The 24,442-nt window shown below is 38.6% G+C and overlaps 1 protein-coding gene across 7 annotated transcripts in view; it reads left to right on the forward strand.

The window, feature by feature from the left end:
* Positions 1-24,442, forward strand: part of PPP2R2C (protein phosphatase 2 regulatory subunit Bgamma) — a 201,110-nt gene that overhangs the window by 147,543 nt on the left and 29,125 nt on the right. For all 7 annotated transcript variants that reach the window (XM_054824004.1, XM_054824006.1, XM_054824010.1 and 4 more), the window contains 2 exons: positions 601-778; positions 22,624-22,788. In XM_054824004.1, coding sequence (XP_054679979.1) covers positions 601-778; positions 22,624-22,788 — 343 coding nt within the window. The remainder of the gene's footprint in view (positions 1-600; positions 779-22,623; positions 22,789-24,442) is intronic.

Below are 24,442 nucleotides of genomic sequence, written 5' to 3' on the forward strand. Positions count from 1 at the left end.
GATTATAACCTTTTTCACCACTGACTTTTTTGAAAGAGAGCAAGTAGAAAAAGAAACAGGTTGCCCAGAGAAGCTGTGGATGCCCCATTCCTGGAAGTGTTCAAGGCCAGGTTGGATGAGGCTTTGGGCAACCTGGTCTAGTGAAGGGTGTCCCTCCCTGTGGCAGGAGGGTTGGAACTCGATGATCTTTGAGGTCCTTTTCAACCCAAACCATTCTATGATTCTATGAAATACTGCAAGTGGTTTACAACTAACAGCAAACTCTTTAGCAAAAGCAAAATACTAGAACTTCACTGCTTGTTAAAGCCCGAGCCTCCTGCATATGTTGGACTGGGCTGTTGTGTGGCAGCTGGCTGTGCCCCCTTCCCACAGTCCAGGCTTTCCATCACTCTGCCTGGCTCTCCATGGCTCTCCTGTCTCTCCCTTCCTCCTTGGCAGGGATGGCCTTGACCAGGAATTTGTCCATAGGGAAATTCAGTTTGCCTACACTGTTGAAAAGTTTTATAATGTCAATGTCTTTGAATGCTCTCTCCATTGAAACTCTCATCATCCCAGCAAATAATTACTTAAAATCTGGTTTGTGTTTTGGTTTTTTGGCAGGTGCCTGTATTGAAACCTATGGATTTGATGGTAGAAGTCACTCCCCGGAGAATCTTTGCTAATGGTCACACCTACCATGTCAATTCAATATCTGTCAACAGTGACTGTGAGACGTACATGTCAGCGGATGATCTCAGGATTAACCTCTGGCATTTAGCAATCACAGATAGGAGCTTCAGTATCCTTTATTGTGGTTTGTTGTGCAGTGTTGATAGTATTAGTGGGGCTTAAGAGAGCTGTTTTAAAATATTTTTCTGCAGATTTTAAAATATACCTTTACTTACCATAATCCTTGCTGTATTTGTAACAGAGAATGCTTGGTTATCAGAAGAGACAGCAAAGAGGTTACAAAAATCAGGGAATTTTATGTGAAAAATAACAATCTTGTGGTTGGTTAGCGACAAGTAAATAGGAAACTGGTGCCAGCTGAATGGTAACTGTCCACCTGACTAGAATACTCTATACTGTTATTTCCTGAAGACATTTCACGCTGAGCTACTCCATCTTGTTTTGCTGAAAGGTCAGTCCTTACCCTGACCGTGCTCCCTGTTCTCCATCACCGTGCGTCCCAGACCCCTAACGCCCAAGATATGCACAGTCTGGGGGTAAGGCTCAGCTGCTTCCTCTGAGTTGTCTGTGATTAATGCAGTCATTGTGGTATCCAGTGCTGGCATCATCCTGAAAGCTGTGCTGTGGGATCATTCCAGTCATCTGTGTGGCTGCCCCTTGCACTGCAACAGGGCGACTTGGAGGAGGAGCAAAAGGAAATGTAGCCAAGAAAAATGATTCTCTGTGTTTTGCAGAACATACAGACCAGTAATAAGTGAAATAGGTTATGGGGCCAGCTCAGAATGTTGTGTTCCTTTGGTGATTTCCTTTTGAGTAGTTCAAAGGGAGTTAGAGGAATATTCCTCTGTGGATTTGTACAAAGGACTACTAGATGTCAAAGTGAATATGCCCTGCTGGGGGCAAAATCCTAAAAGAAAGCACTGATGTGACAGGGTGTTGTCCCTGTCTCTGGTGATTGTTTATATTTCTTCATTCACAGGCCAGATCATCTGTGGACCTTAATCCATGCTTTGTTAATGTCACAGGAAACATTTTCATTAAATCAAACAACTCTTAATGTACTTTAAAAGCTGCCTTTGCAGGATCAAATGACAGATGCCTTTACCCTGGGGATTATTGGGAATATCTCCTCAATTTGTTTCTGAACTCATATTCTTTTTCTGTCTTTCACCTGCCTAGATTAAGCAAGCCAAATGGTGCCCTCTTTAATAAGACTGTATATACGACCAACCTATATGTGGCTCTTCAAAGCGCAGCTATGTCTGCCTTTGATATCGTTTAGTAAGAGAGAAGAGAGTGGGAAAATTGTTTGCCAGCACACCTATATGGAGTAGCAGGGTGGCTCCTCATGGTATCCTCCTCACTGTAGCTTCACCCTACAGCCTTGTGTCTGTCCTGGACACTTTTGTATGTGGCTACTGTGTGCTCTCCTCTACTGTGTATCCTCCTCATCTTTAGACGAGCAGTGAGGGAGACCAAGCACAACAGTCTCTGTATGATAACCAGATCACATTCCAGAATACTTATGCAAGATAAGTCTTTGCTTTTGGCAGTCCCTTTTATTGTGTTAAAAGCTGGTTTATAAACTATGGATTGACAAAAGAAATGTTTCTGACAACTTTTAAAAAAAGAAATTGTTATTATAGTTCGTGAGAACAACACGAGTTTTTATTAAGTCATTTGCCATGCTGATTATCGACAGAAATATCAGCCTCAAATGAATTTTTAAATCCCAAATGTGTGTAAATCCTTGAAAAGAAAAGGCTTACTATGGGAGTTTTGATACAATCAGAACAAAAGTATTGTGAATATGGTAGTGTAAAATATTTCTTAGCATTTATGCAGACCTTTTTATCTTCACATCCTTTATATATGTTGATCAATTTATCCTTACAAAAGATTGAGGCTGGTAGATAGATGAATTTGTCTACTATTTTGTGGATGAGGAAATTGAGGCAGAAAATTTAAAGAAATTGCTTATGAAAACTATAAATTTCATAGACCTGGTTAACAACATTTCCTTTGCCCTTTGTATGAAAACACTTGTATGCAAGCTTCAGAAGCACTTGGCCTCCAGTAATGTTTCAAATTCTAGCAATATACTAGAAAAGAGCTGAAAACCAGACGTAGTCTTACTATCATAACTACTTCCATATGTCTTGATGGAACAACATGGATAGCAAAATTATTTGAGATTGAGTAACTGTTTAGGACGTTATAGTTCCTACTTCTGTATGTTCAGCTGCTATATTTGGTGACAGCTGTGTGAACTCTGTTTCAAGCGTTGAATATTTACTGACAAAAAGTGGTTTAGAGTTTGTGATTGTATCATCGATTTAACTCTTAAAACATGGTACAATTTATAGTAGCATGCTCAGTTTCTGAGTGTGTTCTAAGAGTGATGATGAGGGGGAAATTGAGAATGTGTTTCTGAGTTTTAGGATAGGAATCTTTTCCTGTATCTGAGACAGTGGCTTTGGGACACTTATGTGGATGACTTTGGGATAAATGGATTTCTATCCTGGTTTGGGATACAGATATTGCTGCTGCTTTTGGATACAAGTGAATGAACATCTCGGAGGACTGTGAGGAGAGAGTTTAGGCAGTGATAGGAGAGAACATTAGGTGAAGGGATGATCAATGCTGGGGGCAAACTGTTCTTGCTATGCTGGCCATGGTGGCAGCAGGTTGACTTTTGTGGCTGGATACCAGTACATATTCATGAGAGTAGACAGAGTTAAATAGGCTGTATCCACTTTTGTTTCAGGCAATATAAGCTGTATCTGTACTCAGTTGTCAATTCCGGATCACGAGGCAGATTACTTTTACTTAACTCTTCGATAAACAGCAAAGTTGAGATAGGTGTTCCAAAAGAAGGTGAGATAATTACAGAATATTGCTCATATTGGGGAATTAACTGGGAGACCACAATAACTGGAAGAAGGGGATTAGTAAGTTAAACTTGCATCAGTCTTTCCACAGGTATCTTTTTGTCCATATAGAGCCCTTTAAGTCCTTGTAGAATTGCAAGGGCATGTTTTCCACTAGATTTCAACATCTGTGCCATAAAGAAACTGCATTTCTGTCCTACAGAAAACCCAGTTACATGAAACTTCTGGTAAAAACATTGGGTGTGCCGGTTGCAATTAGGACTAAGATGTATTAAGATGAAAAAATTCTGCCATGCACACAGTTTAAATTATAAATGAACGTTGCGGGGCTTGGTGCCTTCTGCAACACGCTTAGGGGGACAGGCAGGAGGAGGCTCAGGCAGTTTTAAAAATGCTTGCTTCGCATCTTTTTACTAGATGCAAAATGGAAATGAAGCATCTTGCTATTTTACACGCAAGGTTTGATTCCTCGAAATACATGTTTAAAACAATAAATAGAAAACATTTTGGTTTGAAGTGGTATTTGTTAATAAGGGATCTGGCAGTGATGTGTATTTGTCTTTCTACTTTCCCTCAGAGGCAGCACTGCTACATATAATGAACTGCAATCATTTACTCAAGAGGCTGGTTGTGACAATGACACAAACAACAAATACAGTGGTAGAGTTTCTGGGTGTTCAGCTCATATTTGAACATCTTTACAAATTGCATGGGAAATTAGCAGCGATATGCTAGGGTGTTTTTCAAGTGAAGTACTTTGTCTTGTAGAATTTTATTTGAGAACAGTTGGGTTATAACCATTATTTTAGCAGTTTTACAAATCACTGAGAATTGTTCATTTCTTTGAAAATGAAAAGACCAAGCAATGCAGCTCTTAAGTTAATTCTCTTTCTGTCTCCTTTGGGAAAGTATTTTAAATCAGCTTTGCAGAATTTGACCAGAATATTTGCCTTAGGTAAAGCCTTAGGCAAATAAAATACAATTAGTGGTTTTCTGCTTTGCTTTTCTATTAGCATAAACGTTAACTGGAATAAAAAGCAGACAAGTGAGTTTTCTGCTGTGGCTCGGTAAATTTTCATGAGGAATATGCAAGACTTGTATACATTGCTTCCCACTTGCAAGCAGATTTGCTCAGTATCGTTTGGGCAGGAGGAGGCAAGGGGAGAGGAGGAGGTGAGAGAAAAGGAAGAGAGAAGGTCAGCTGGTAAATAACTGCACATATGAGGCTTTTCTTCCCTAAAAGATTTAATCTGTTTGGTTGTGTTATGGAGAACAAGAGTCAGTGTCCTTAATTATAGATGATATTCTTCACTGGAAAAGAAGAGAGGTAAAGGTTGCATTATTTGTTAATGTTTGGTCTGAAATGGCTTAGCAGCGTGGCCCATAGCTTAAACCTTTAGATAAGTCATCTTGGGTGTAGTGAATGAGAAAACAGGACTGCTGGAAGCATACTGATAAGGCTTACTTCACGTCAGCAGCAATCTTTGGACTATCTAGCTGTACTAAATATTCTTTATGAGAATGTATTTGGATTGCTCACAGAACTGTGTAGCTCATAGCACTTGAACTCCCTTCATTTCCTGGTAGCACACTATTTCACTCTAGAGGCTGTCGTGGCATTGCTATGGAAACAACATCACCGTTTCCAGCATGTACTCATCTTGAGACTCATCTTGACTAAAATACTGATTTCTCAGTCAGATCAATATAGTCCAGGGTTATCCTGTTTTAATAAAAAATTCCTTCTTTCGTGTCCCAAAAGGGTTAAGCTAATTAGCAAATCACCATAGGGCCTTCTTACAGTCTAATGTATTCCAGTATTTGAAGCATATCATGGATAGTCAGATCGTTAGGCACTGTATCTTGGGGAAATCAATTTACTTAAGAAGTAAACAACAACAAAAAAAGAGAAGAAATAGAAAAACCAAAATAACATGGTACATTGATGGACAGCCCATTATGCACCCGAATATAGTGCATATATAGGGCATATATAGTGCTCTGGGAGCAGCCCTCAGGCTGGGGAAGATAGCTAGCCTTAAAAAATTCCTGTTACCTGCCACAGTGCTATGCATTTGGATGCTAAACTGAAAGCAAATCTGCAGTATTCTCTTGGCATTTGTGGAGCTGTAAGCTGGCAAGTTAATGCCCTTGAGTGAGATAAGCTTGTTTCTATAAAAATTCCTCAGCCAGGATGACTGTGCACAAGGATGCATTTTCTGCACTCTCAAAAAAATGCCTTAACTGCGTGAGAACGCGCTGCCACCCCTACCTGCAGCCTGTTTTCCTCAAGCACACGCTTTCTGTTTGGGGAGCTGGCAGACATTATTGCTCTTCTTTTGAGAGCTCTGCGTAATACATTTTAGTATTTCCTAGTCTGTCAAGAAAGATTCTGCCACTCTGTATCAGGCATTTAAAAGATATATATTATACTATGAAGTCATATTCTAGTTGAGTTGCTGCTAGCAACATTGGAGTAGCTTTTACTCAAATTTGTGTTGTTCTTTTATTCTTTACTTCCCAGAATCTCTCCTTCTCCCATACACATTGTCTCTGTCTCCTTTAAAGGAGAATGAAGATGTCTGCAAAGCTAAAATCGGGTCTGTAAGTTAGAACTAGAGGATTGCAGAGGTACTATGTACCCTATTGTTGTGGTTTGGCAAGCTCTTTTAAAGTGTAACTACTGAGAAATGGTTGCTTTGCTTTTCTAATTAAAACACTCCTACATGAACAACTGAGGGGGAAAAAAGCTATTTTCAACAAGCTGATTAGATTCTGGATTGATGTAACGCACTCTTTAGTCTCCACATCTTTCAGCAAGGGAATACTGGCCTTCTAGTAAAAGAAGGAGTTAACAGTAGTAAAAATAAAGATTTTGACACGTAACTCACATCTGAGTACTGTCAGCTGGATGTTTTCTGTGCATTTTGATAAATGTTGAACTGTGCTTTAATTGAGGTAGACTAGTAGAAATGCTGACTAAGGGCTCCAGTGCCCTATCTTTCAAAGCTGTGGGGAAGAACAGTATGTAGAGGAAAAAAGATAAAAAATAATAATAATAAAAAAGAAATTCTATTGCATGAAACTTGTGAATACACAAAATTCACACTAAGTATCAATACTTATCTGTTAGGTTCTTTGCTGCAATGCCATTTCTCATCTGCTGTTAATTACATTGTAAACTGGTCATGATAGAAATCTTTTGTCCTCGGTATTACTGAAGTGCTTGGCTTGAACACGATTAAATACTTTGCAATAATTTTTTTTTTAAATAATTGTACTAAAATTTTGAGGTTAGGCAGTCTTGGCCTCGCTTCATACTCAATTAAACAAAGACTGTTAGAGCCAAATAGGTTCGCTGGAATTTCAGCCCAGAATGGGAATGTTACCTGGTGAGATCCCCCTTTCCGTTACTTCCATCCATACTCTAATTCCCCATTAGATAAAGTGGCAAACTGTTCAGGAGAGAGAAATCCTGTAAAAAAGGTGACAGAGATGAAGAAATGGCAGGAAAATTGTTTCTTTTTGGAAAAATGTAGGTCAGTGTATCTTTGCTCCATAGAGGTCTGTTAACTGCCAGGATGCAGTGGGATGGAATTTCACTGAGCACCAACAGAGGTTTTTTGCTAGGGATCACTTGCATTAATGGACAGAGAAAAATAATATAGTGTTTGTACAAAAATGTATGACAAGTCTAATCTTGCAAAAGGTCCACTGAAATGAATCTTTACATTGCCAGTGCTTAGCATTTAGTCATTCGCTGATAAATTTAGGTAAGGGTTGTAGTACCTAAGCCAACTGCTTATCTCTCCCAAGAGTTTTCCTTTTACGTTACTCTTTTCTGAAGCAATGGAAAAGCTTTTCATTAGAAAAACGACTGTACTAGATGGAAATCCATGGTTATATGTTTAGCAATGATTAGCGATTAATTTCAGGTTGGTTTTAAGTGATCTGATTTTCAAAGCTCTGCAAAATGGCAGTTTCCATTGACTTTGCCCATTAACTTCTGGGTTTGAGATCTTTCAACTTAGAGTATTTGTGCATTAAAATAATTTTGAAATTACCTGTGCAACTCTAGACACAAAATCACCCAGTAATTTGAGGATCAGTTACACTGGTGTAGTTCAGTATTTAGTTTTGCTAAGATGTAATTAATACATTGGCAGCAGGTACTGTAATTCTTACAGAGTTCTTATTCCTAATGCTGAATATTTCTGTGTCAGCAAAGCACTGTACGTATGAGTGGCAACAGATCATAGGTCATATACTGAGGCTCAGAAATAGGACCAAGCTCCAGCATAAAGCTTATAAAGTGCTGCTGCTGAGACCTCAAGAAAGTGCGTTCCTGTATACATATGATGGTTCTGAAGGGTACTTAAGAGAATTCTTGAAATTCTGAGAAATAATCCCTCATTACTACAAAGATTCTTTGTATTAATTTATATAAGGAATTCCTATTGTCTTTTTCAGATGCCTCAGAAAACTAGAGGATAAAGTTCTGTTTTGTAGTGAGGCCTGAGATGTCTTTCATATTTGACCAGAGTTTTCATGCTTTTCCCATAAAGCTTAACAAATAGATCAAGTTTATAAATGGTTACCTGAGTTGGACTCTTCCATACAGTATTTTTGGGCTTTTTTAATTAATATTGTGGACCTGGAAAAGCAAGTATGACTATACTATTTGATCTGACTACAGTAGTTACTGAGGAGGAAAGAAGGAGGTTTTGCTGCTGTCAAGGTAAAGTACATACACATTATTTCTTGTCTAAAGTGCTGGCCCACACAAATTTTGATACTCTCCTTTTATTTTCCTCTTGGTGGTCTTATTCAGAAATAAATCCTTCGTCACATGAAAGTAAAAATCACTTTATGTTTTCTTTAGTTTTTGGGAAGAGGTCTTCCTCATTGTGCCGAGAAGTTCACAAATAATGGTATCTGAAATAAACCCCAGTGGAAATCAAGGCACAGATTTGTAGTCAGATGGGTTTAGAATAGCATGAATTTCCAAATATCGAAAGTTCGTGCATCATCCTAGGAGATCCAGGGAGGGTGACTGAATCTTTGTTAGCTGACCTAAGAGTTAAAGTAAATTTAATCAGTATTTTTGGAGACAAAAAAGGTGTAGTGAAATGCGTTTTGGCCACTTTTGTATTTTTTTTTTTATGCATCAATTTGCATTTACTTTATATGATGTTTGCAACGTTAAACCTCGAGCTGTGATGGATTGAACAAAGTATGGTAACCACTTTATGTTAAAACATTAACTATGTACCACACCTTACCTATGTGTACAAGCAAAGCTAGGCAGAGTTCCAATATCAAAATTGTGTATGCACTGTAAAAGGAATTCAACTGGAGAAAGACAGCTCTTAACAGAATAAAACCCAATCATCATTTTAATGGAGCTGTTAAGCATTATTACTAGATATCAATATTCAAGTAAAGTCTGATTTTACTTTAAACTGTTTTAGATTCTGTAGGGGTCCACACTAATTGGATATGTAGTACTAGGTAAATAATAATTAAGAAGAATATAAAAGGAGGAAAAAATTCTCCAACTGCTAGACTGGAGACCACACTGGCTCCGTGGGGGTGTAATTAAACAATGCATCAGGCACCTGTTCTTTGTAACCACAATAGTCAAACATGGCATTAAGTAAGGAATTTGAAGCTTTAAACAAAATATCTCATGTGACCACCAGAATAAGGATTTTAGAAATGTGGTAGCTGGGGAGGTCCTTGATGTATGTTTTTGTTGCCTGTTAGGAAGAATGCAGTAGGGATTCTTTTATTAAAATCACACAGTAAATGTTTTTAGTGTCAATTGAGGAAAAAACCCTATTAAATAGGTAAGTATGTGTAACTGTAAGTTGTCATCTTCTCTGAACTGTATAGAATCCCGATAGTAAACAGAGCCTTTCATGAATTCTCAACAGACTCATTTGTAAGAAAAATTCTGTATGTCCCTAGTGCAAAGTGCCAAGAGGGAACCGCATTTCTAGGATCACCTAAATGACTCTGTCTTGTAGATGCTAACATAGATACAGCTTCTACAACAAGCATGGAATTGGCTCTTCTGCTTCTGTTGAGGTAAAACTATGTTCAGTTTGGACACATTATTTCTGATGTGGTCATCATCTGTTGCAGAATATCTTAATTGAGTACAGTTTTGAGCAGGAACAGTCATGCATTTATATGTTATCTTGCGCAAATTGCAGTTTTTATAACTAACTGCTGTAATTCAAATAAAAGGTAATAATTATAGTCAGTAAGTCTGTGTGAGTAGAGGCTGTAAGGACCGTAAGGATGATTTGTTTTCAAATCATCAAATTGAGAAATCTCAGCATCTTTTAGGAGGCTTTAAGTCCAGATTTAGGGAGCTCTGAAAACCATGAATAAATTTGAAAAAGTGGTCTTTCAATACTTCGGTTTGGTTTTGTTTCTTGCCAGAGGATACTTTATGATCCTTGTCAGAAATGACTGCTTTTTAGCTATTCTCACCACCTTAAATTGACTCCTATCTCAGGAATTTGACTATCAGCCAGTCAGAGAGAACTGGATGACAGAGCAAGTTTGATAGCTGAAGGAGAGATATCGGAGCTAGTTCAACAGCATTGTAGCATTGAATCACTGGCTGAGACCCTCCTGCCAGACAGCTGAACTGTCCATTGCAGCAAAAGCAAACGATGCATGGCTGGAGTGTCAGCTAGCAGTGTCTTCAGGGCATGGGATAGTGTTAGGAAAATAGTCCTTATCTAGCCATACTCCAAAAATAAATAAATTGGAAGAGTTGAGCCTGGCTATGAAAAACTAATTATAGCTGAGGCCTTTGCATTCTTGGCAAAGACCAGTCTCTTCCTTTTTTCTGGAGTTGCTTTTAGAGAAGTTAATTTAAGGTGATTTGAGCATAGCTATTGCCTTGGGATAATTACTGCACTGCAGATTTATTGTTTAATAAAAATATTAATTTGTTAATCAGAATACCTAATTTTCTTACTTATCACTCCTGTCCATGCACAACTTGAATGAATAAGTATGTGATTATGTTATCCTTTTAATGGATTTCTTTATTTAACCCTCTGTCTTTTCTAACACAGTTGTCCCCAAATAGAGACCCATACCCATTATTTAGTTGCTGCAAAGGTAAGGAAAAACATAGCCAGAGGCATTAAAATCCTCTTGGTTTTTAAAACTCTATAGTGAATTGCAAAAAGGAAAAAGAAAATTGACTGGAGTCGCAGCACATGATAAAGAATAGTGTGAAATCCTGAGCCCATAAAAGCCATTTCAGAACTCTTTAATAGTACATTAAAGAACAGCACTGGGATTTCACTGTATTCATGTGTTTGTAGAGTGATCTAGGCAATGCAATTATAGAAGATACTTAGAATTTTACAATAGGTGCAAAGATATCTTTTCACAGATCTCCATAGAGTCAATTGCTTTCCAATTTAATTGGGACTGTTATTCTTCTGGTTGTAGCAAAGAAGTTACTATTTTGTAGGAGGTATGTCCTTTAAAGTATCATTATCTCAAGATTTCTCAAATTTATTGCTATCAAAGAGAGAAAAAGCACTTAGTAGAGCTGAAATGAGTGTTAGCGTCACCAACCAGATTTCCTTTTTCACCATAGTGGTTTATTCCATTAGAATTTTCAGGTTTTATCCAGAATTGGAGATCTTTAGCAAAGAAGGACTTGGGAACTATAGCAAGGAATATTAAATAACAGAGAAGGGCTCACATCACGGAGCTGATACTCAGTTAAGTAGCACTCATATTTTAGTGTAATGTGGCTGCAGTCAAGGAAGTTATTCCTGTGGAAATGGGTAACAGGATTCAGCCCAAGATTTATTGTCTCACTAATTTTATTTCTTCAGTTGATGAGTTTTAATCAGTATGGTGTCATTGTGGAAGCTTTTAAATTGCATGCTTCTGTTTCCCTCTGGATTAATTTCTCATTGAAGCATTTTAAAAATGAGCCATTCTCTATTGTCACAGGTGCAGGTGGTGTATCCAACTTGAAAAACATGTATTATGAATTTATTGAAAGTTAGACAAAAAAACCATTTACACAGTTCTAGGTACAATTATATGAAAAGATAATTTATAAATAATTTAATCAGCTCTGCCAGAGGGGAGAATTCTCTTAAATGAGTCTAATTATTCTCATTCCCATGTGAGTTTAGACTTGAAATTAACCTTGCAAAGCACAATCTTTTGCAGAGTACTAACAGAAAGAAGAAGAAAATATAACTTGCTTTGCTCATTGGCTAAAATCTTTTAGCTTGAAGAGTATTCCATGCAAGAATGGCGATGTCAGAAAAATGCTCACATGGTCATCTCAGGTATTGTAAAGCTTGCAGTCTGTACTCCTCTGTGTTTTGAGTCTTTAAAACCTGAGACTGTGGAAGCTTTTCTTTCTATGGAAGCAGCTAGGTTACTTCTCATTAATGCAGACATTTCTCTCTTTTCTGTTGTCGTAACACACACTGGCGAGGACTGCACTTTAGTAGTGCCATTGCGTGTGAAATTGCGGTAGTTAAGGGAGGTCACTTTTAGGGCCTTTGGAATAAAAATGCCCTGTAACTAAAGGAAATATTAACTTTAACAAAGTTACAACACCAGAGTTAAGAACAAGTCTATTTTGACTGTTTTCAAACTGACTGCAAGCTATGTGACTTGGCTGGAATCAGCGTTCCGAAAGCACATGAAGGCATACAGCCTTTTGTGAATATCAAACCTCTCCCTTTGCCTTGGAGAATGATCTTGGTGTTTCAAACTCCTGAAATCCCTATTCTTCTGCAGTACCCAGAGACCAAGCTGATGAGCATTTTTGTAAACCCTTTCACATAAATTAAGCAACTAGATAATAAGTCCTGCCAAAAGGTTTTAATCAGATGTCTTATATAATTTACTATAGATGATTTGGAAAAGTTTCACTATGGAGTTTCTCATGAGAACTGAATCTGTTCCTCATTTTCATTTTCACATTGCTCATGTTCATTTTCATTTTCACATTGCTCATGTTCAGGGACTTCTTGGCAGTGAAAAGTTAGCTGCAGGCAGAAATATCACTGTAAATTCTGAATGGAAGCCTTTATTAGTATTTTTAAAGTATCTATTTTTCAGAAGTATCTGGATATTTTTGAAGATAGTTTTATTTAGCGACTTCCATAACAAACATGCAGGGAAGGAGAGAGTATTATGCTCTAGAAACCACTTTTGGCTAGCTAAATTTTGCAAAAATGAGTCCTCTGTGACTTGAATTGTAACTTCAATTAAAATATGGAATTATTCTGCTCTACTGGGGTACAAATACTGCTGTATTGCGGTTTTCTGCAAGGTATATGAAAGAATAAATTGCATGTAGGGAAAGAAAAATCCCCACCAAAATGCTCTAAAGAGTCTGTATCCTCCTGCCTTTTAACAGGCAGATCTTCCTCAACTGAATGGGATTTTAATAATTATCAGGAACAAATTTCTTGATGGTATAACCTGTTAGTGCATAGGTTATTAATTTAAAAAAAAAATAATTATCTCTTCTTTCCTGTAAGTTATGTGGGAAACAATCCCTGGCAGCTTTTAAGATGGAGTTTAGGAAGTTATATGTTGTATTTCTCCGTACTACCAGGGACTAGATTCGACAAACCAAGTAGATCCCTCTCAGTTCTCTTTTGAGAGGGATCTTGGACAAACCAAGTAGATCCCTCTCAGTTCTCTTTTTGATTCCAGGAAAGCAGGTTTATGAATGATAAGATGATATTGCTTTAGTTTAGAATTTGTCCTAGTCTTATTACGTAGAAGTTGCAGTCTTTTCTTGGAACCATCGCTACACAGAAAAGTACCGCCTAAGAGAAGCTGAGCTAGGTGACTTAATAGGTCTCTTCCCTTAATAATTTTTATGTACCTGAGGCTCTTCTGGTATTTGTTATGTTCCAAATGTAACATTAAGCATCCCACAATAGTTTCAGAGAAATCATAATAAATATGCAAATATATCAACTAAATATGACTTTGCAGCCTTTCAGTGATTAAGTGCTGTACACAGAAAAATGCAGATGTGCATTTATGAAGACAGGTCTTTCTCTGTTGACTCATCCACTTAATTTTGCTCTCAGCTGTGTATATGCAGATAATGATTTCTTTGCTCTTGAAAATTTGAATGTGCATATGGTTGTTGCTAAAGCAGGCATGTGACTGACTACAGATGAAAATGCGGGTGTTCTGTTCTAAAAAACAAGCCAAAAATTCAGTTCTTAGATAAATTAAAATTTTTCAGTATCTACTTCTAAATTCATTATTCTCTAAGTAAATGTATGTTTACAATGTATATGAACAGGCCTGTCTATGAGAAAGTTTGGACGTGACTTGCACCATTTTAATTACTCTCTTTCCTAGCAGTGCTATTCTACAATTCTCTGCTTTCGATGTTTATTCCAACGTTGCAGCTACTCCATAGGCAGTTTCTCTTATATATTAGATTTGTTTTTCTTTAACTTGCATACAGCAAAGTCTATAATGTTTACTTGAATGTATGGCAGTAAAAGCAATGTCCTAAAATTTAACTAAGTACCTTTAAAATATGTTGATTCTTTTTTCAAGTAATATTTGCATAAGGGAGACTTTGGGCTTTCTTGCTGCTTTCTGGTTTTATTCTACTGAGATAATAGGAATGCAAAGTAATTCTGATGTTACAAAGATCAGAATGAGATCTCTCAAATTCAGACTGAGTCTTTAGACTGGTCTGTGTTCTGGGGAAAAAAAATCCAAAAGACAAATGTAATAACAAAAGAACCTCTCAAAACTAACTAACCAACCAAGCAAAGAACTGAGTGACTACTCACATGCCTGGAGTACTGTGGGTAGAGAGGGGAGAGACCACTAAGTCAGAATCCAGAACTATTGTTCTTGCTGGACCTTAAGCTGACCTTTGCCAAATCTTTGCCAGTTCATGTCTCAGTTTCATTATCACTAAAACATTGACACAGTACTGACTCTGCTTTGAACTTAATGAACGGAAAATGTTTCCTAATACTACTTTTAATTTCTTGCCAATTATCTCCATTTTTGAATGAAACTTGAGATGGAAAGTCCAGGAGTTGCAGCTTTAGTTCAGAAGTTTGGTATTTAAGTTCCATCCCTGGCTTTCTGTTCGACCTTGAACAAATCTTGTTGGTCCCTTAGTCCTGAGGGACTCTGGTTGCTATCAGCTACCAGTTAAACCAGTGACATCTTGGTTCCTAAACACATTTAAAGGGTCTGAACATTCATCTCTTTCCTCCTTATGTTTTGTTAAGTTTTATGGTATTAGAAAACAGAAATGGAAAGCTAAATTAGTCACGAATCTGGCTGAAGCTTTAGATAGTAGATTGTGATGAAGCACAGGCCCTCTTGTACCAACAGTGGTACGCTGAGCATAAATGTGAGGCCATTGCCCAAGGAGCACCACTCCAGCACACAGACCCCCTTATTATCCACACTGTATAAATGTGTATTAGCAATAAGACAGGAGAATGAATTATATTGTCTTATCTCTGGGTGAGCTAGATCTCAACAGTAGCTTAGTTTTTGTACCTCCTATTTACATAACACAGCTGAATTCTCTTTTGCAGCTAGTTCTAGCTGAGTAGCTGGAAAGCTTATTGCTACTGCAGCCTCTTAGCTATGACTATGTCTTTTCTTCTTCCACTAACATCTCTTTTTCAGATTACTTTTTTTTTTAGGCTGTAATCCTTGAATTAAGAAATCTCAGAAGTCTACAAAACTATGTTAGTGCTACTTAATCTCTTTGTATGCACTTTGTACTTGTCGTTTATATTATGAGCAATCACTTTACTTTGTGTTTGCACAGCGCCTAACGTAATTGTCTATGACTTGGCCTTCCACATAAAGCTAAAAGGCCCATAGCAGTTTTTACTCTTTCTCTATCTCATAATCCTGATATGAGGAAAAATACAGAAAAAAAAGCTGTCAGAAGCCTTTCTACAATCATAGTGGCAACATCTAAATACCTTTGATGGAGATGTTTTATTGCCAGTCAAATTCAAGACATTTAAATTGATATTTTCAGCAAATCACCACCGGCGTGAGTCTGTTGCCAGAGTTCCCAACTCCAGGATGATGTCTGAAGAATCATTGTTGTACAGATGATGGAGTTAAAAATGAAATTGGGCTGACATTGTACTACTAAGTAATTTTGAAGTATGGATCAATACCTTGCATTAGCAGATACTAGGTCCAAGACAGCTTGAAGGAGCACACGCTTATGAAGTGGTTTCTGCTTTTGTGGTTCAGAAGAGTCAAACGGTACGGACAATGTAATTGCAACTCTCTGGGCTTTTAATAAAAGCCATAGAGTACAGGCTTTTAGTGGAGCAGCGGGTGAATGCTGTGTGATAAAAAGCATTGACGCTGTGGCTAATAGCCGTACTTAGAATATAAATACTGGGTCATGTCTCTGCCTAAGGTAAAACACTGGAATTTGAAGAAAAGGCCAAATCTATTAACCTATTGACAATCCATTCCAGAAACCCTTGACTCTTGGGCAACAGGTCTGAAAGACAGAGATTCAGAAGTTGGGCCCTATCCAATGGTGTCCTTACTGTCATGACATGCCTATTGTAGAATTGTCATTCAACAGTGAAAACATATCTTGAAGAAATGAGAAGAAAGGAGTAAGTGAATGTTATTTAAAAGTTAGGGCTTGCTTCTTTCTTTCATAGAATATTGATGTAATCACATCATGATATTATCAAGCCTACTGAGGCCTGATTCTTCCCTCCTCCCCTGATGTACACAACCTGCATGAAAACTGTAGCCATTTGGAATGAATTCCCTCAACTGGCTCATGATATAGAAATGATGTAACCACCATGTAGGAAGTGTAAAACTGGTAGAGCTTGCTTTGTAGGCATTGCAGTTCCCTCCTTGTAATGAAAATAATGTGCACTGAATGACTAACAGAGGAAACCACTCAGAGAAATGCTTATATTAAAAGTGCAGAGCCTCAGCAGGACCACAGTAATCAATTACCCTAAACTGAAGCCCTGGCAGCTTCTATGAATTGCTATTGATTTCAACTACTAGTCAGTGAATCTTTCTAGGACTAGGCTGGAATGTAGCTGTGAGATGCAGGCAAAATTAGGAGCTGGAACAAACCTCTGTGGAAAACGCCAGGAACAGCCAGGTTTGGAAAGAGATGTTATGCTGAAGTTTATTTTTTGAAAGTGCTTAAAAATTGCAAAAACCTAAGTCCCACACAGGGGTAAAAATGAAGTGTCACATCAGCGTATATTGAAATAAGAAAGATGAGAATTTTTATATTCTTGTGAACTTACTATGGAAAATTCTCTCTGGCTTTCTAAAGAAAGCCTCTCTCCTCCATTGCGGTTGGATAAAGGCGGGGGGCAATTAATTTTTTTCTGTAGCCTTTATCTGACTAACACAAATTATTTCCTTCTTGCACTGAACCCACAAGTCCTATAAAAATTATTCCAAAATAATGATATAAGATTCAGTCCTTTCCATGCTACAGCTTGTGAGTTGCAACTTTGTTTTCTACAAAATTCAGTTTCTTGTAGAATTCCTTGATGGTTTCAGGAAGATGAAGCAGCTATTTCTTTATGCATACTGTTCACTTCAAAGGGAATTTAATCTGTTTTGAGGAGACAGCTATGTTTCCATTATCAGACAAGGAAACTCATTCTGGAACCTTTTTTGCTCAGCAGGAACCCTGTGTATTTTCTACATTCTCGTTATACGTGTTTTGGCATGAGCATAAAGCAGGCGTACTCATTTATATTCTTGCTGATCAAGAGGAGAAGTCTGATTAATGTGAATTTTGGATCAAGGTGAGGGTCATCTTTGTAACCTGCACTAAAAGGAACTTTATGGAGTGACTTCTCCCAGAGGAGATTTCTGTTAGATCAGTGGCCCAGAGGCAGTGGAACAAATCTTCTTCCTCCTGTTATCCTCATTTTAATATCAGCTGCACAACAGCAGCACAAAATACTGGATTAGAACTAACCATGCCATATAACGGAATCGTGTACTCAGATCTCATCCCTCACACTGCGCATCATTGCAGATTGTTAATCGTGCCTTTCCTTATGCTCTTTCCTCCTTTCTCTCCCACTGTTTTGCTTCTCTTGCTCCCCTCCCTCTTTCCCTAAAGCCTCCTTTCCCCCCTCAGTCAGGCCCTGTCCTGCCTGCTCGCTCTCATATGTTATACCTCTGTTCTTGAATAATTGGGGGAAAGCAACATAGACACTCTTAGCCAAAGTTAAATGTTACATTGCCTTAGAGTATGTTTGTTGCCTTTCCCAAAATTAACTCCTGGTCTTGTAGCTCTACTAACCCAACTGTAAAAACATCATCTCTCACCATTGTGGTCTCCAAGCATACTAGACCTTTCCTTTCCCTTTTGCTGTGGAGAGCATCTAGAAAATCTGTTGGCCTCTTTGTAGCTTTGTCCCATTTTACTGAGCCAAGCAATGGAGGGGAGACTCGGTATATAAGATGACAAACAGTTGGGTTAGGAGGGACAGACCTGTTTTATTTTTTGCGGGCAAGAAGATATTTTCTGTTCCTTGTTTTAATATTAATGAGTTAAAAGACTGCCAATGCATTCCAGCCCATCATGGGCAAAGGTCCAGTTCACCTTCCCTTTAGTGCAAGTATCTACCAGGGACCAAAATTCTTCATATTTGGCAAGCATATGTGGGAGTCAAAGCAGTGTAAAGATCTTTTTCATTTTCTTAAGGGAAATTCCTGCCCTGTTCAGGCACAGGCACACCAGCTTTTTTAGGACAACAGAATTATATCCTAGTGCGCTGCCAATGGTGAATGCTTTGGTCTTTCTATCTTACATAGCTTTGGTCCTACTAGTTTTGTCCACACTCTGAAAATGAACCACGTTACATGTGGTACAACAGGAATCAGATGTGACTGGTTTTTCAGACGTGAGTGAACTGGGGGAGAGGGACCATGCCCCACTCAAGGCATCCCTCCATGAGATATGATTGCAAGGGAAGATGATAGTGTAAGAGGTGACTCTACAGGTTTGTGCCATTAGAATACTTTGCCCTTTAGCAATGGAATTTTCGTTTAATCAGTTTCTGCCAGATTCCCTCTTCTTTGAGCTCTTCAAGTTCACCAACAGGCCTGTTTCTGAAGAACACTGTCTGTTTCAATTTTTTTTTATGTTTTCCTGCCATGCGACTTTGTGCTTAAAAGGAAGAAAAAGACACAAAGGGAAGATGGAAAAACAGAAATGCAAAATTTCTCATGGGAGATGCTTGCCCTTACCATGTCATGCTAGTTTAAATACAGTTCCCACACATCACATGTCAAGCTGTACTTGATTGTTTTCAAATAGATGGCAAAAATCATGAGAGGAGGAAAATGTTCTTTTGTGTGACATGTTCTTCTTTTGATACAGTGGGTTCTGTAGCTGTCAAAGCAAAGGCTGTTTTTCCTTCTATTATTACAAATGCATTTGGGCTAGGTCTCTTCTGCAACTCTCTATTCCCTTGAATGTTTACTTCAATGCAAGTGTTATTGTTTTATTTTTTCTAAATCTAACGTAACGATGAATTTTCCATGGTGCATTTTCTCTATGATCCTCAGTAGGCAATGAGGTTCTTTCTCAGAGGAGATTTAGATCACATCTGGAAATGCAGTCTGTTTCAAGTATTTTCTGCTTTTCTGGCAGGAGAATGGAATATTTAATTTCATTATTCAGCATAGGGTTATTCATTTCATGCAATGAAGGGAAATTCATCAATACTGTCTTCAGCATCCAGAAAAATGATACTTACCATGACTGTTTCACATACTCTATTTATATTTTATATCTTTCTCATCACTCAGCAATTATTCATCTCTCTGCTGAGAGGTGAAATTATTGTATTGAGTTACTATAATTTCTCTGAACTCCTGAAAGCAATTCAATCACTGAAAGCAATTGCTTTTACTTACAGATATTTCTTCAGACAGATTCACCAAATACAAATAACTGGATAAAGGTTATTTTTTCTTGTTGATTTTCAAGAATATTTAGTGATGCTCTATAAAAGGGGTAAATCAATGTTGCTACATTTTAACATTCATTGCAATAATATTAATCATGATGGATTCTTGGAGATGGATGCAAATGTGATAGTGCAAGTAAGTGGGAATGTAGTTGAAATGCAATATTAATTCATTCCCACTTGTTATTAAATGTCACAAGATATTAATAGTTTTGCTGATATTTTCCTTTTCAAACCACTTGGTGTAAAAAAAAATAAAAATCAGTGTGATGTATTTGTCTATGCAAAGTCATCAAGATAATTATCTCTGAATCTTTTGTATTAAATTTAATTTCACTGTAGTGTCCCAGATCTGCATTTTTGGGAAAGATCAAAGTATACAGTGTAAAGGTGGTGATAGGCTGTACCCCATTCCCATAGAAATCAATTAAAGGTCTTCCATTTGGGAAGTGGGCACAGTGGGAACAGAAACAGGCTTAGTATCATGATACGCGATTTCTCTTGCCATCAGTAAAACAGATTTTCTCATTTATCTTATCCTCTGAGATGTTTAAATTTTGAATGTCAGCTGATTCAAATTTTATGTTTGGGGAATCCAGGCACTGAGATGATTTGTGGTTAGGGCACTGAGCTGAGACTCAGTAGATCTCAGTTTGTTCTGTCATGCATTTCCCATATGATCTTATGCAAATCCTTTATTGCCTCTTGCACAGCCTCATCAGTAAAATAGGGTAATGTTACTCCTCTTCTTCTTCTTGTTTGAAGGATTTGTTAACATTTGGATGGCTTAACTGCAATGGATTGCTGAGGGCTATGTGAAAATGTACAATCTTATTTAAAAGTACTGCTTTACATATATATCTTTCTTTCATTTTATGTTTCTGCACCTACTGCTTTCAGGGAGTCCACTCTCGTGGGACTCTTTCTTTCATTCTTTTCTTTATAAGCATCATAGAATGGTTTGGTTTGGGAGGGATCTTAAAGATCACCTAGTTCCAACCCCCCTGCCCTGGGCAGGGACACCTTCCACTAGACCAGGTTGCCCAAAGCCCCATCCAACCTGGCCTTGAACACTTCCAGGGAGGGGGCCTCCACAGCTGCTCTGGGCAACCTGTTCCAGTGCCTCACCACCCTCACAGGGAAGAATTTCTCCCTAATAAGTAATCTAAATCTACCCTTTTTCAGTTTAAAGCCATTACCCCTTGTCCTATCACTCCATGCCCTTGTAACCAGTCCCTCTCCAGCTTTCTTGTAGGCCCCCTTTAGGTACTAGAAGGCTGCAATTAGATCTCCCTGGAGCCTTCTCTTTTCCAGGCTGAACAACCCCAGCTCTCTCAGCCTGTCCTCATAGGAGAGGTACTCCAGCCCTCTGATCAGCTTCGTGACCCTCCTCTGGACTCGCTCCAACAGCTCCATGTCTTTCTTGTACTGGGGCCCCCAGAGCTGGGTGCAGTACTGCAGGTGGGGTCTCACAAGAGTGGAGCAGAGGGGCAGGATCACCTCCCTTGACCTGCTGGTCCCCCCTCTTTTGATGCAGCCCAGGATATGGTTGGCTTTCTGGGCTGCAGGCAGATGTTGCCGGCTCATGTTGAGCTTCTCGTCCACCAACACCCCCAAGTCCTCCTCAGGGCTACTCTCAATCCATTCTCTTCTCAGCCTGTAGTTGTGCTTGGGATTTCCCCGACCCATGTGCAGGACCTTGCACTTGGCCTTGTTGAACTTCATGCGGTTTGCACAGCCCCACCTCTCAAGCCTGTTCAAGTCCCTCTGGATGGCACCCTTTTCCTCCAGCGTGTCAACCACACCACACAGCGTGGTGCTGTTGGCAAACTTGCTAAAGGTGCACTCGATCCCACTGTCCATGTCACCAACAAAGATGTTAAACAGTGCTGGTCCCAATACCGACCCTGAGGAACACCACTCATCACTGGTCTCTACTTGGACATTGAGCCGTTGACGACAACTCTTTGAGTGTGATCATCCAGCCAATTCCACCAAGTGGTCCATCCATTGAATCCGTGTCTCTCCAATTTAGAGACAAGGATGCTGTGCAGGACAGTGTGTAATGCTTTGTACAAGTCCAGGTAGAATCTTCCTCAGGCTGGCCTTTTCCTCCAAATACATGGTAATCTGGTCGGGTTTTTAAGCTCACCAACGCAGGTAATATGTATGAGTGGATGTATAAGTGTTGGAGAGGCTCTATGTGAGCTATACCTAATGTTGATAATATTTGGTGATCAAACTGACAGGTTTGTGCTTGGGAAACTAGATCTTTGATGTGGTTTTGTTCCACATATGTACACTTAAATGATTTAGATGTTCAGTTCTCAGTCACAGAATAACGTATTGATTTCAGTAGTGAGCATCGTTTACATAAAAAACCAAGAAAGCCATTTCAAATAATTCTTTCGCAAGTATTCAAATAGCAAACTCATACTGTGCACATTTTTTTTAAAGGAAATTATCTGAGTATGTATGCACACAAAATTATTTGCATAAATGCTTTTCTGTTTGCCACATTTGCCATTGCAAAAGAATACATTTGTTGTTTGAGGCTTTTAACATAAGCTATGTGTATTTTTTAGTTTAAGTTGCACGATCATAAAAGCCAGTGAGCCTTTACTTGAGTGAGCAGATTTGAGCTGTACATTGTTCCCTATAAAGCAGTATTATCTGGGATAGAGCAGTGATTTCAATGGCAACTACAAGAGATACAGCTACCTGCTCTCTAGAGTTTTAATGAAGGTGAGAATTCCAAATCCCCTGGGATACTGTTTTCTTTGATGTCTTTGCACAGCATGAACAAATGTTGACCTACTAATGGTATCTGCTGTAAAACCGTTGTTGACTAGTGGCTCTTTGAGTTTGGTGTAGATGGGGCAGGTATGGAAATTTAAAAACACCCTACTGCCAAACAAATGAAAGCATTAAATGTATGGGCATTTAGATAATCACACTTCCTTCAAGAAGGCAGTAAGAGTCATGGTTTACCTGCAAACAACTGCATTTTCCTTAATGAAACTTCCATTCAGACATTGTAGATATAAAGCCAGCCAATATGGAGGACCTGACGGAAGTGATTACAGCCTCTGAGTTTCATCCCCATCACTGCAATCTCTTTGTCTACAGCAGCAGCAAAGGATCCCTGAGACTCTGTGACATGAGGGCATCAGCTCTCTGTGACAAACATTCCAAGCGTAAGTCCTTGCTTCATTGAGCCTCAGATGTCTTATTATTCATGGACAGCATGTAAATGTGTGCATACCCTAGTGTTTTAGCTTCTCAGTTCCAGGCACAGTTGAAAAGAAAACTTCAAAAGGAAGAAAATTTTCTCATCGTTACCTATGAATTTGATAAGTCATGTCTGTGACTGGTCACCCTTGTGGTTTTTATTGCGGGGGTCAGTGAAGAATCCACAACTGTCTAGCAAAACAGATGATTCTTAACAAAGGAAATATTGGGGTGATGGGTGGGAGTATTTGAGTAGATGAGCATACTGTTTTGAATACACAGCTCCTGTTCTGAATACTGCAGCAAACTGCCTTCAAAACTTTGAATCCATTTTCTGGATTTAAAAAATGTTGGGGATCTTCCTAAAAATTTGGCCCAGCATTCCCTATATGTATTTTTTCAATAATGTGTCTGTACAGATACAGAGGAAATAATGCAATAAGTAATACTGGGGAAAAAAAAGATACTGTGTTGATATAGAAGGTGTCATCTGTCCTAAAGTGATTTTATGTAGAACAAGGAAGCAAAATGTTAAAATGTGGGGCTTTGTTCTTGAAGAAAAGGATGAAGAAAAATGCATGTTCATAATGTCTTGCTGTCAGCTCTTTATAGTCTATATAAAACAGAATATGATTCTTCCCACCTGTAATCTGGCAAGCCTAGGCACTTTGCCTTGTGCAAACCACCTGTTTATTCCGGATCTTCTGAGACTGAAAACTGCCAGACAAAGGCATTGTGTTGTGTGGCTGGTTCCTGTGAGGAGCTGAGAACCTAATGAATGAACTATGGTGGCTCAACTTTAGCCACCTTCAGGGCTGGGGCTTCCAGGCCACTTGCATCTCACAGAACTGAGTCTTCAGTTTCTTTTACAATGTTGAAACATTGGGAAGGAAATTCAGGAGAAATTGTCTTAGTGCCGGGAGCAGAGGTTTTATGTCAGTCAGTTCCTACTTGAACCTTCTGAGAGAGGCGGATTTTATTAGTAGGGGCAGGAGGGGGGGGAAGAAAACATTTGAAGATTTCAGTGAGATGTAAGTGATGCACAGATTTAGCCACAAGCTTTTTTTTTAACTGAAGTAAATGTAGTAAAAAGCCTATGACTAGGCCTTTTGGCTGCAAGAAGTGCATATGCTGAGAACCTCTTAAGATGTCATCTCCAGTTACAGAAAATAACCTTCCATGACAAATTCCTAAGCAGAGAAGTGTTTTACCTTTGTTAGCTATCCTGTCCCACTTAATTGTTTTGTTCCATAATACTTTCATTTCTTCCTGCTAATAAGGCCTCCGTGCCCCTGTAACTCAGTGCCAAATGCCAATCATAACTTATTAAAACAACAATACGGTAACCCTGGATGAAAGAAGGCATTTTATGCCAGAAGGGAGGGCAAGGTCTAATGGTCATTGATTAAACCCCATTTTCCAGCTCTATGAGTTAGAAAATAGCCATTTAATGTAGCATTGCTGCGCTGAACTCAAGTCACGCTCATTGAGAAGCTGAGTGTGTCTCCACACACATGTACGATACAAAATTGATACAGCAGTGGTAGACCTCCCAAAGCATTAAAAGGAGTAGGCTCATGTAGTGTTGATTGGAGTGGTTTGAGTATAGCTCTGAGACAA

This window comes from Grus americana, chromosome 4 (assembly GCF_028858705.1).
Source record: "Grus americana isolate bGruAme1 chromosome 4, bGruAme1.mat, whole genome shotgun sequence".
Classification (NCBI taxonomy): domain Eukaryota; kingdom Metazoa; phylum Chordata; class Aves; order Gruiformes; family Gruidae; genus Grus; species Grus americana.